The sequence below is a fragment of the Leptonychotes weddellii genome, chromosome 7 (genome assembly GCF_054177405.1).
Source record: "Leptonychotes weddellii isolate Sample4059 chromosome 7, ASM5417740v2, whole genome shotgun sequence".
NCBI lineage: Eukaryota > Metazoa > Chordata > Mammalia > Carnivora > Phocidae > Leptonychotes > Leptonychotes weddellii.
This window is the reverse complement of record NC_138375.1, coordinates 89,476,064-89,489,417: the sequence shown is the minus strand read 5'-3', so window position 1 is coordinate 89,489,417 and position 13,354 is coordinate 89,476,064. Positions and strand designations below refer to the sequence as shown.

Sequence of the window (13,354 nt, the reverse complement as noted above, 5' to 3'; positions counted from 1 at the left end):
ACAAAGAGTCGCAGAAGCAACTTTCGAAGGAAAAAAACAAAAAGAAAGAAAAACAAAAAGAAAGAAAGAAAAAGGCACCACGCAATCTCCCCAGAGGGCAAAGAACCGCGCTGTTTGTTCTGTAACTGAGCAACACCCCGGGCGACCGGCGCTGCCTCTGTCTTCTGCGGTTTTTCTAGCTCTTCCCCGCGTGGGTTCACTTCCACCCTCAAAACCCTCCAGAAGTGAAAAACCAGGCGGGGCGGCCGCAGCCCTCGGGCGGCCAGCGGAGCGCGGGCCCCAGCTGCAGGGGATCCGGGCCCAGCGTCGCGCTCGGCCCCTTCCTCCGCCCCGGCGGGTAAAGGGGCGGGCTCACGCGGCCCGGCCGCTGCGCCCCGCTCGCGGTAGGGGTCGCTGCTACGCGGCGCGCGCTCCCACCGCGGAGAATAACGGGGCCCGGGCTGCAGGAGAAAGGAAACCTGCCCGGGACGCGGCCGCGGCCGGGACGGAGCGAGGGGCGGGAGTTCACTTTTGCTCGGGTGGGAGCGCGCGGCGGCTGCAACGAGCGCCGACCGGGAAGCACCGAGGGAGCGGGTCGCCCATCTCGGGGCGACCAGGGGAGGGCAGCGAGAGGCCGGATACGAGCGCCCCGGAGGGGCGCGGAGCCGGCGAGCCTGGCCAGCGAGAGGAGCCGCGGGGGGCGCGCCTCGGGCGGGCCCCCGGAGCCGCGCAGGATGCCCCACGAGGAGTTGCCGTCCCTGCAGAGACCCCGTTATGGCTGTAAGTACACTGGGCGCTCGCGGCTCGCGCCGGCCTTGGGGAGCCCCCTCCCCGGGGACCGCGTTGGAGAAGCCGAGGGAGCCGGGTACGCGCCGCGGAGGGAGCGGGAGGGCAGCGGCTGTGTGGTGGACAAAGTTGAGAGCTGAAGTTGCAAAAGGTAGTGAGCAGCGTCCTCCCGTTCTCCCCACAAACTCCGGTTCCTCAGCTGGTAACCCCAGTCCGTCGCCCGGAAAACCCCACTGGGGAGCGTGGGCAGCGCTGGGTCGCGCTCTGGGACAGGCCAGGTTGGGGGTTTAGGGGTATCAGGTGAGGAGCCCTCGGAGCTCCCGGCCGTTGCCGGCCGGGGCCAGGGGGTGGCGTAAGGGACCGGATTGTTCCGACTCCGGAGGAAAGTTTGTTTGCGGTGGCTACAGGTGGGCACCGCACGTACGGTGCCCACGCACTCCACCAGTGGCGAAGTCGGCTCTCCTGGAAGGGCGGGCGTGTGCTTCTACCCTGCTCCCTCGGACTGCACCTGAACCTGAGCAGCGAGAGCCAGTTTGCACCCCACTGCCGTGAATCCCATCCTGGTGCTGCTGCAGGGGGCAGCGCCGGGCCCAACCCCTGTCTTCCCCGCTTCCCTGTGACCCTGTCGGGACGCGGAGCTAGGCTTCGCAGGATCCGGCCCGAGCCCGCGGGACTGGGCCGAGATGGTTTAGATTACCCAGCCAGGGGCTGCCGTTCGGGGAGGGGTTGCTCCGGCGGATCGTGAGTGGATAGAGCCAGATTAGCACCACGTGGCTTCATGCACAGAGTTCAGAGTCTTCGCTAACCGTGTGCCAGGAAGTATTTCCTTTAAAACAAACAAAAAGTTGGCGCTCTGTCTCCACGGTTGGCCCTGTCAGTGAACCGATGGCCGAAGACTACTGGTTAATCTTTTGCCCTGGCTGGCCTTGTGACAGAGGAATCACGTTTGGGTTAAGGTGGTGATACCTGCTGCAGGGTTGTTACGTGTGTTTGGGAGGGTGGCGCGGCTGGTGGGGAGGGCCACCGGCTTGCCTAATTAAAAAAGGGGAGTAACTTGTGTAAGTTCTTCCTCCGCACTAGGCTGGGAATGGAGTGTCAGAGATAGGAAGTTCGTTTTTGCCGTGTAACCCTTTTGGTGTCAGGCAATGAGGAAGAAGCCCGAGGAGCAAGCTGCAGCCTCTGTACAGTAGTGAAATGCACAGAACAGTTCACCAGGACCCAGTTCTTTGCAGCCTTGATTGCACTTTAGTAAACCACAGAGACAACTGAGCTCCTTGGATTCAAGGAGGCATGCTGTGGTCATTCAATGTGTGTGGTGTCAACCACAGGTTGGTGAAAGTCTTTTATTTATGTGACAAGCTCCCAGAACATATGGGAGCTTCCCTGCGTCCAATTATAAGATGACCACAAAGTCTGGAAACGAGGCACATACACACCAAGAAATGGTTTTCGATACCACATTTTAAAGCATGGTGTGTTTGGTGGGTCATGTCTTACTAGTTCAATAGGCTTATGCAAACTTGCAGTGAATGAAGGGCATGAATGCAGCGTCTTCACCTGCAGAGACAGATGGATCTGTGATGTTTGCTTGATTTTATTTTTTCCGTCGATGTACCTGTGGACTTAGCATACTCCAGAGGCAGCAACCAAAGAGGTTTAGATCATACAACCACAAAGAACACTCCACATCACCACTTTCTCTGGAAATCATTGTCCAGCTTTTCTCACGAGTCTGGTGCGATGGAGTTGGAATCACTCCCATGTCCTTTCCCCTAGCTCACGAAGCGCTTTGGTCATGGAGTAAAATAAACATGTTTGATGGTTTCCACACTTCATGGTCACCCTAAAATATTAAGGCTTTAATAAAGTAGCCTGTTCTTAAAATGAGCATTTCTGTAATTTGCTACCGGGTTCATAGTTTATTTGAAAAAAAAATCTAATTGAACACACTCTACTGTTAGCCAGTGTTAGGTAACACATACTATTTGTGCAAAAGGAGACTGTGATGTATCAGAATACATAATTTTGGTAGCGGATTGATTTTTTGGGGGGGAAGAGGATCCTCCGTCAACACAACACTGCAGATATGCTGTGAGCTTTTCACAGGAAGTCTGGGGAAGGAAAATGCACTGTCCTTGCTGAGTTGTTTAAAGAATTGTGCTTTTCTTGTCTGTGGGTTTGGTAAGTACAGGTTCCATAAGACCGTGAACTATACCAAACAGGCTTTATCCCTGACACTTAAAAATAAGTAAAGCCCCAATATATGCCCCATACATGGTTGTTATTTCAGTTCTAGTACTGGACATTCTGAGTGAAAGGTATTTGAGACTGGGCTTTGAAAACTTTTTAGTAGTTGGTATTAACTGTTAAACTTGTTTTAGGTCTGGTCTTCTGTTCTGCCATCTCTCCTCCCCTTGAAATGTCATTTAATTCAGTTAATTCTTGGACAAAGTAAATTCATGGACCTCAGGGCTGTTACAGTATCTCTCTTCTCCACCAGGCTGAGTGTCTGCAAAATACCACATAGTAAGTTGTACTTGAGGGATTTCTCGATGAGTTCTCTGTGAAGGCACCTTTCTGACAGGAGAGTTTGCTGAAGTCTTCCTGATTGGCACACTGGAGCACTGAATTAAAATTAAATAGATCATTTCCTATTTAATTCCTGCTTTTTCCATTTTGGCCACATTCTCCTGCAGCCTTTCAAATTACTTTGTGTCCTGTTACTACAGAACAAAGCTGAAATAACTGCTCGTTCACGCCTGTGCTGCAGGAAAGCAGTGGCAAAAGGTAAAGGTGGAAATTACTTTAGTAATTTAGACATAACTGGAATATTGTATGATAGACTATCATAACCAGAGTATCTTTCCCCTACGTTCAAAACCAAATTTATTTTTAAATATTTTATTTATTAATTTGAGAGAGGGAGAGAGGGCATGAGCAGGGGGAGGGGCAGAAGGAGGGAAAGAAGCAGGCTCCCCACTGAGTGCAGAGCCAGTTGCCAGGCTCCATCCCAGGATTCTGAGATCATGACTTGAGCCGAAGTCAGACGCTTAGCCCACTGAGCCACCCGGGTGCCCCCAAACCAAACTTAAATGACACTTCAGCTTAGGTATGATTTGCAAATAATTTTTGTGCTGTTGTTATGAACTATGATGAATTAGCCAAAGTAATGCTCAAAACACGTTGCAGTCATGATCTGTCAAAAGTTTTCTTCCAGTTACTTGAGAGTTAAGAATACCACTGATAGCACAAGAGGGGCTTTGTGATTAGACTTAGATGAGCTCACTCAGAATTGCTAATTCGGTCAACATTTAAGTGCCTACTGTGGGTGGGTAATCAATGTGCTTTTAGCAAGAACTGTGGTTATTTGCCCTGGCAAAACTTCTCTCATGAGAAACATTGTAAAACTAATAGTGATCAATGTTGCACTGTTTCTTTTAAAAAGTGCAACCTGGGCCTAATAGAAGGTGTACGTATGTATGTATGTGTGTGTGTTGGGCAGGGGCTGTTCTGGCTGTTGCTTTGAGCTTTTTTCTCTCTTCTTCTTCTTTTTTTTTTTGGATAATGCTCCTGTTCGAATGACGAGATTTTTCCAAATCGCCTGGTGACTGGAGTATTGGGGTGGGTAACGAAACTAAACCTCTTAACCCTTTCTCAGTACTAATCTGAGAAGAAATCTGAGTCCTGAACAGGTTAAATTCAGACGTTACATCTGTTTAGTGCATCTTGGCTTCAGCATGACATCGGTGTTTTCATGTGACTGCAAAAGATTTAAGATATCTGCTGTGTTATCATGTGATACTGTCAGTAGAAAGTCAAGTCACTCCTTCATGTGCTGTTGTTTTGGTTGAGTTTTTCAAAAGGATCTTCAGGGTCAGCCACTAAAGTGTTATTTTAGTATGCCTTTAATTTTAATTATACATGTTGTTAGCCAAAATGACTTGTTTGGGAGAGTTTAAGCTTGTAATACCAAGTTTGTTTTAGAATTTAGTATTTAGGGTGTTAGCTAACCCCTTTTTTCTCTAGGGAACCTTTGGTTTGCTGTTGCCCCTTACCCTCCCACTATGCAAGCTTTTTAACGGCTCATTTTACTTAAAAGTCTAGTATACAGACAGATCTAACGCACCAAGTCTTCATGGTAACCAAAGGAGAAACAAAGGCCGTTCAACCTCTGATCTGATAGTCAGGTGTAGTCCTACAGGGCAGGCAGCGGGGGGAATTAAGGTTAGTGAGCTTTGCAAGAGCTGGTGCTTTTCATGTACAACTGTTACCATCTGCTCATTATTACCTTAGAGAGCGCCCGTGTTTCCCCATTTCACAAAGGAGCTGAAATCCATGATGATGTCTCAAGGCCACACGGCTGGCTGGTGACAGTGGGAACTTGAAAGCTGGTGCTATCAGAACCTGAAGGCTCCTCTTACTGGCTGTTGTCAATTTGTCTCCCCCGAATTACTCGGAGGGGTTTCACCTCTTTCTGTTTCAGGTGTTGGCCATGATTTTCTCAAACTCCAGAAACCTGTAGCTATTTGGATAGTGTGTTCTCTTAAAAGTAGATGCATAGCATTGTCTAAACTGGATTTTGCTTCCTCCCCGCCCCCAAGGAAAGCATGGAAGAATACATGAGCTTTTTATAGAGTACATCCAGGCTTCATCAAAGGGTTTTATGTATGTGTAGAGACATCCCATCTCCCTGCGAGGCACTGAAATGAAAGAAAGGTTTTTCCATAATAGTGGTATGCTCCAGTGATTCCAAATGGGATAATTTGTAAAACACACTTGATTACGTATACTGGCCATGCCTTAAAATCTGGAGTTTATGAGAAATCAGGCAGAAGCTTGCAGTGAGGTGACCGACTACTGAGCCAGGACTTTTTCACTTAACCGTTCTAGTTTATTGTTCTCCCTTGAAGGGCAGAGTGGTGGCCGTGAAATGGCAAAAGCTTTGGAGTTAAGTAGATGTGGGTTTGAATCTTGACTCCAGCACTGAGTGCCTATGTGGCCTTGGGTTTTTCTCCTGTACCTTGAAGGGGGGTGTTTCATATTTCTGTAATGGTGGCTGATGTGGTTCTTGGCACACATTGCTAAACGAACTGTGGAAATTTCAATTAATTGAGCACCTAATCTGTACAACAGATGATGGGTGAAAGAAAAATGATGAAGATGGTAACAGCTGTAAGAGAAACTGGGAGATAAAGAATAATGCTTATGCCTCTGAGTGCACTTCCTAGTTCTGTGGAAGTAAAGACACGAGAGTGATCGATTTGGATGGGGCAAAAGGAAGGCTTCATGGATCATGAATTTGAACAAGACCTTGAGAAAAGAGGGAGGGAAAAGTGAAAGGCATCTGCATGTATTCGTTGTGTGGGCAGTGTGTGTGGGACAGAAGCTTAGGTGGTAGGGATAGTTGCTGGGGCAGAGTCGTGTAGCCGGAAGAGCATTTATCCTAGAATCCTGTATTTGTAGACAACAAAGGGCAATTAGAGCTGTCTTGAGGGAAGTAGCTCCGCTCAGTCTCTTACTGAAGTATCTTTTTCTTTGGAACATCTTTTTTTTTTTTTAACTTTTCATTAGATTTTTGAGTGGTGAGAGGCCCAGTGAAGTGGGGAATGGAGGGAAGGTTAGGTGTGGTTGGAGTGCCTGGTGCTGGAAACTCCAGGAGGGCAGGTGAGGTTTGTGCATTTGGTGTCCACTCTCTCTGCTGCTCAGAGGTCCCCTCACCATGCTTCTAGGTTTGGGGATTCCTATGGATGGGCAGGTTTGTCAGAGAATTTTGCTCAGGGTAGGACAGACGTTGCTGAATGATGATGATGCTTATGGTACTGAAGACAATGAATACAGAGACGGGTAGGCATGGACCCTACTGGTCGCTCGTTGACTCCAGCCAGGGAGACAGACAACTAACTCTAAACCATCCCAGCTTCTGTAAATTCTCTGAGAACAGGTGAGAAGAAAAGGTACAGTTACAGCAGGACCGGGATCTTGACAGGTAAATTATTGGGCAGTAGGGTTTCTGGCACCTCTTTTTTTCATTCTATTACTTGGGGCAACTTTTACTTCTAAAATTTTACTAGAGATATAGTGCCCTCAAACGACCTGCATCTCAGTTTTGTGGGAAGACAGCTAATACCACCTTTCCAATTCATCATTTCGATGTAACGAAACTCTCAGCGGACTCTCCTTTCGTCTCGGAATCATGGATTAGGCTGTGGGGGTCAGTGTGCCTGAAAGCATCTGACAGCTGTTGCTCCGGACAGCGCAGTGGTTTCAGGGAGCACTTTCTGGAGGAGCAACAACAGAGCATCACCTGAGAACTTGTTGCAAAGGCACCCCCCTCCCCTAGGCCTTCTGAATCAGCATCTAGGGGCGGGCTCACCGCCATTTCAGTGAGCCTTGTAGGGGATTCTGTTGCACTGGTCAAGGGGAAAGGTGAAAAGATGTTCCTAATACACAGTCACCCTCCTCACAGTGCTTGCAGGTTTTCGTCAGATAAGTGTAAACACATGGCTCCGATACTGAAGGCTTTATTTAACGTACTCCTTGTGTGTTTGATTTGAGCACGCACCTGGCACCACATACAAGCCCGGGCATTGATTTCTATACAAATTTGTGTTCATCTTAGAGGATTCATTTTTGTCTCTCTTTAAGGTTGCTTTTCTCTCTTCTGGGAAACGAATGTGATGTGGAAGATAAAGTCCAAAATCTCCATGGCGGAGGGATTGAGACCCACTTCCCAAGAATTTCTAGGTGGAGGTAGTACTCTTAGGACCCACTGGACAAACTTTCTGTGTAAAAGGGAGACGCTAAGTTGCAATTCTGAGCTCTAATACTGGCATGGTGCCTGGACAGGAAGGGTTAAAGGATGTCCTCTTCCTCCATCTTTTTCTTCAGAACAACTTGAAGTGTTTTTAATTCATTCACTTCTTCACTGTTTTTAGAACAGTTGAATATGCTAGCAGAAATACTATTGGACTCAGGTCATCGCCACACTGCAGGGAAACTCAGATCTGTTTATTTTGCTACTGATTATGGACAGGAGGACATTCCTATGATTTGATTGGATTTTTTTCCTTGGGGTCCTCAAAGATGACTTTTTTTTTTTTTTTAAAGATTTTGAGAGAGAAAGAGCAGGGGGAGGGGCACAGGGAGAGAGAGAGAATCTCAGGCAGGCTCCCCACTGAGTGCAGAGCCCCACATGGGGCTTGATTTCACAACCCTGAGATCGTGACCGGAGCTTATCTCAAGAGTTGGATGCTCTACTGACTGAGCCACCCAGGTGCCCTCAAAGATGACTTTTAATTGTTCTCCTTTATCCATTACTATCAAATTTCTCAAGGAAGACCTTTTTATATCATTTTAAAAAGTGAAGATCAATTAGTTCCTGGTAATTTTTTCCATTCCCATGTGTTTTTTGTTGTTGTTTTTTACAGATATGAATTCAATCTTAAGTAATGTCAATGCATTTCCTTAGTCATCTCCATGTAAAAAGACTGGATTTGCAAGTGATGGAAGCAACATATATTTCAATCAAGTGATGTTTATGTTCATTATCAAGCTGGTAGCTTGGTATCCTGGCACTGAGAAAATGTTCAGTAAATATTTGCTGTTATTACAGGTTTTCCTTAAAGCATCTATACTGTTTCTCCAAAGATGGAACTTGTTTCTATTATCTATTAAAGGTAATCAGAGCGGGGCGCCTGGGTGGCTCAGTTGGTTGAGCGACTGCCGTCGGCTCAGGTCATGATCCTGGAGTCCCGGGATGGAGTCCCGCATCGGGCTCCCTGCTCAGCGGGGAGTCTGCTTCTCCCTCTGACCCTCCCCCCTCTCATGTGCTCTCTGTCTCTCTCATTCTCTCTGTCTCAAATAAATAAATAAAATCTTTAAAAAAAAAAGATAATCAGAGCGGCTTTCAAGTGCCAGGCAAATATTTAATGTTTAGATTTGTTTTCAAACTGTGTGGAACTTAGGGAAGTTATTTTCATTTCTCTGTGCCTTAGTTTACATACTTGTAAACTGCAAGCGGGAAGGTCCATGCTCAGAGGGTGAAGTGATGTAATACATGGAAATGTACATGTTCAGAATGTGCCTCTGGAGAGTCTGTGCTTGAATGTTGGAGGAGCGAGGGTCATGGCGGTGGCAGTTCTCCCTCATCGTTCCTGCCCCATGCCTGTCTCCCCTGCTCTTTACCTTTTCCTCTCCTGAACAGAAAGTGGACTTAAAATCCTGGGCCCAGGTGCGTCTGGCTGGCTCAGTCGGTAGAGCATGCCGCTCTTTCATCTTGGGGTTGTGAGTTCAAGCCCCACATTGAGGGTGGAGTTTACTTAAAAAAAATTTTTTTTTTAAAATCCTGGGCCCATATTATGTTGAAAGCGTATACTCATGGGGAAAATTTTTTAGTTATCTATGGAAATTGAGTGAATCTTACTTTGAGTGGAGATCAAATTATCCTTGTTAATGTATATGTATAAAAAAAAATCCCAACGTGTTTCACTGCTGTTTCCAAATGATGTTGGACTAGGATTGGATTCCTGCACTGTGTTTTTCTGTCTTCTTAAAAATGATAGTGAAGTTGTCAGCTGCATATCTGAGTGAGGAACTGTTGCTTTGCATTACTAAGCATCCTGTTGTCTCTTTCAGGGTTAAGTCGATTGCTTTTGTGGCTGCTGCTGGTTTGAAAGCCCAAGGGTTTATGATGATCTCAAGATGGGCAGGAACTACTTGAAATAAGTGTTAGTATTTATGCTTGGTTCCCCTTGTAGAGTTTGGCGTGGCGAGCAGGGTCCATCTTGTGCTGTGGGGGTTTGGAAGGGAGGCGAGGAAGAGGAGGAAGTGCACTGGGTTCCTCTGACCTCCCTCAGGCCTTAATGCCTCTAGAAAGTTAGTGAAGCTTAAATTCATGGGCCCAGTGAAGCTCAACGGATAGGAATAACTGGGGAGTGTGTTGGACCCAGGAGAAATGGAGAATCTCGGCTGCTTTTCACCTTGGCACTTGGAGATGACTCATTCATTCAGCTCTCCTTCTCTACCAGGCATTTTATTCTAGCATGTTTCCTATAAAAGTTTTCTGTCAATCCCTCTAGTCCTCACTGTCTCAAAAAGGGAGACTTGAGACCGGCTAGACTTCAGTGCTACATGGCTGTTGGTTACATCTGCCACTTTCTCGTTCCTGGCCTGAGCCCTGGGCTGACCAAGCAGGCCTCACAGGGGTGGGGTGAGGGGGCTGAGAAATGTTTGTCATATAGTCAGCCTCACGGGTTAGGAGTTCTCCTTTCAACCACCCCTGAAACTGTGCTGCCCCTATATGAGGTCTAGGCAGGCGGCTTCCCAGAGATTTGCTCATATTGAACCCTTAGAAGTTTGTCTGAGTAACGGTTATTATAAAGCTAATACATGCATGCTTTAGCTTTCATTCTGTAGCTGAGATTTTCCGAAGGACAAAAAATTACTTAAACATATATAAAGATAGTTACCTACCATGGGAACTGGGGTGACACCCATCCTTTCCTTTCCTTTGGCCCTAATTCTGGGTATAGTCTCAGATTTCTTCCTTCATTCTCTAATAAAATGTTTGCTGTTGTCTGTCTGAATTAGCCAGTAATTTGGAGGATTGTGCTTACATATTCCTCTTCAATGTAGGCTCTGGCAGGGGTGGGAATACTATTTTAAATTGATTTACCATGAACTCAAATCAGTTTTGAAAAATAATGTACTACATAGATTACTCTAAGGAAAAACATGGACGAAATAAAAAAAAAATACCCTTGAGGGTCAGGACTGTGTTTTGGTTACTGCTGTGGCACATAGGTCAACTGTCATGTCAGCAGTTGGTCTAGCTAGGTAATGAGGTAATGGGTGAATTAAAAAAAAAAATGTTTTTCCTCTTCAAATTTTTTATGAACATGTTTTTTATAGTTAGGTTATAATAGTTACCCTTACCTGATGAAAATACAAAGTTCTTGTGGAGAAAATCAGAGTCTGAAAGACAGGTCTGTTGTCAGGGAAGGATTCAGTGGAGATCTGATTTTCAGGGGTGTGTGTGTGTGTGTGTGTGTGTGTGTGTGAGAGAGAGAGAGAGAGAGAGAAAGAGAGATAGAGAGGGAGATGGAGAGACTGACTGAGGGGTGAAGTGTTTAGAGGTCTAGGACTCGTAGTTGTTAAGCTGTTGGAGATGGGATAGAGATGATAGGTTGGATGAAAAACAAAGATCAGCAAGGTCGGGGCACCTGGGTGGCTCAGTCGTTAAGCGTCTGCCTTCGGCTCAGGTCATGGTCCCAGGGTCCTGGGATCAAGCCCCATGTCGGGCTCCCTGCTCAGCGGGGAGCCTGCTTCTCCCTCTGACCCTCCCCCCTCTCATGTGCTCTCTCTCTCTCTCAAATAAATAAATAAAATCTTAAAAAAAAAAATGTGTGAAGGGAAAGTGTTAAGGAACCTGATTTGTCAAAAGCAGTAATGACCCCAAAAATAGTGTGTCCACAGTGACAATAAAGATGGTCGACATGACAGTAGGGGATTATTCTGTTGACTCACAAGAAGTCTCAACAGCCTGTAAAGAGGTAGACTACTATTTATTTTTCTTTCATTCAACAAGAAGTGCAGCATGCTGTGAATACGATGGAATTCACACAGTTTGCAGACCAAATGCCTTCAGAGGTCAAGTGTGATCCGAGTCTTACATAAAAATAAGAAGCTTTGGAGTGTCCCTTCAATGGGAGATTGCATTTGCTGCCTTAGTCACTCAAATTGGGAGGAAAATAATTGTGAACAGTACATAGATAACCGTGCTCAGGAGTCCAGAAGCCTACTGGCCTCTTGGAAGCTGCCATTGTCCCCTGCAGTATCTTACACAACCCAGGTCGCCATGGTGTAAGGATTGTCACCCTGGAACCATGAGAAACGTGAGGCACTGTGAGGACGAGGCCAGCCTCTAGCATCGGAGAGCTTAGGTGAAGGTTTCACTTGCTTTGTGACGTTACCTGTGACTTCCCTGAGCTCCTGTCTGTATCTGAAAAGTGAGTTTATGTTTACCCGAAACGGGATACGAGGTACGGGAGATTGTGCTGAAAATGATTCAAGTGTGTATATGTGTGCTCGTGTCTGGGAGTAATTTTGCCACTTGAATAACTTACTGGTGTAGTGTTACTCATGTTAGTGTTGATCACTTACTCATAGATCTGCCTCGAAGGCAGCGCCACTCAGAGGTTTGTGACATATGCTGTCTTTGGGCCCATATTTGAAATGAGATTTCTTTTCTTCCTCTAGTTTGAAAGGCAAAGATAAGACTTGCGGTACCATTACCTGTGAGATGTGAACTTTCTAAATCCTAACACAGGATCTTTGGCCAGACCCTTCCTTGTCCGGCTGAACATTTCTTTTACCAGGAAGTGTAAATAATGCACACACAAGTGAACAGGAGGATCTTTAAACTTGAAAAGACTTGTCAAGGGTCGTGTCTTTGAGACCTGTGCAATAGGCAAGTGTTGCATCAAGGGAAACTACTTTATGGGACAGGGGAAGCCTGAATGCTCAGCAGTGGGGGATGAAGCTAGGGAAGGCAACTCTGTTTCTCAATCTGATGCTAGAACTCCTTTCTTTCCAGGGTGCCTGTGTGGCTCGGTCAGGTAAGCGTCCGACTCTTGACCTCAGCTCAGGGCTCGATCTCAGGGTCATGAGTTCAGGCCCCACGTTGGGCTCCATGCTGGGTGTGGAGCTTACGTAAAACAAGAAAAACTCTTTTCTTTCCAAAGTTGAGATGCTGTGATTTATTTTTAAGCAAAGGAAGGGTGGAAGGCAGGGCAGCTGGGGTCATTTGGGGCTTGAGCCGAATTCTCAGGTCTGCTGGGCGTCACTAGTGGGCCAGCTTGCTAGGCTAATGGCACATCTTGGTCGAGGACTCGTGTAATCCGTAGTTAGCAACCTCGCTGCCTAGTAGAATCTGCACAGGAGTTTTTGTTGAGTAAAATGTTGATTCACTGGATCCCATCCCCCAGATACTCTGTTTATTTGTTTTGGTATAGAACTCTGATGTGGGTATTTTTATTTTGTTGTATTTTTCAATTTTTTAAATAAAATTTTCGAATCCCCAAAGCCTCCAAGTACAATACAGTGAGCACCCGTTCCTTTCACTTAGCTTCACCCGCTTTTACCCTCCTGCCATACCACTCCATTTGCAGACACTGGCCGCTCACTGCTAAATGCTCAGCTCCCATCTTACGTGCCAAAAGGACCTTCACCTCCCCAGCTGCATCCTAGTACCACCAGTACTGTGCGTTCAAGTCCATGGTCCAGTTTGAAATTCAACACTAGGATTTTCCCCAGGTGTACTTCATAACCAACTTTACGGATCCATGGTCCAGTCAACTTTCTCACATTGTTTTTGGCTGTTAGGCCCACCCCCCACCCTAGCCTTCCCCAGCCTGAAATGGCCACTGTCACCTCCCTGTCAGTTCAAGGACACTGCATGCCCCGAGGAGCTCAGGCCCATTTCCTGGCATGAATGCCTTATGAGCGATGTGGTTTCCTCCCAGCACACCGCATCAGGAGGCCACCGGGTCCAACCTCCTGCTACTGGTGATGAGTAGATAGTTTTAAAAAC

General features: G+C 46.7%; 1 protein-coding gene across 1 annotated transcript in view; it reads left to right on the top strand.

Annotated features, from left to right (window-relative positions):
• The first annotated feature begins 447 nt into the window (after positions 1–447).
• IQGAP2 (IQ motif containing GTPase activating protein 2) overlaps positions 448–13,354 on the top strand; it is a 262,286-nt gene continuing 249,379 nt past the window's right edge. The window contains exon 1 of the mRNA XM_081825591.1: positions 448–759. Coding sequence (XP_081681717.1) covers positions 714–759 — 46 coding nt within the window. The 5' untranslated portion in view covers positions 448–713. The remainder of the gene's footprint in view (positions 760–13,354) is intronic.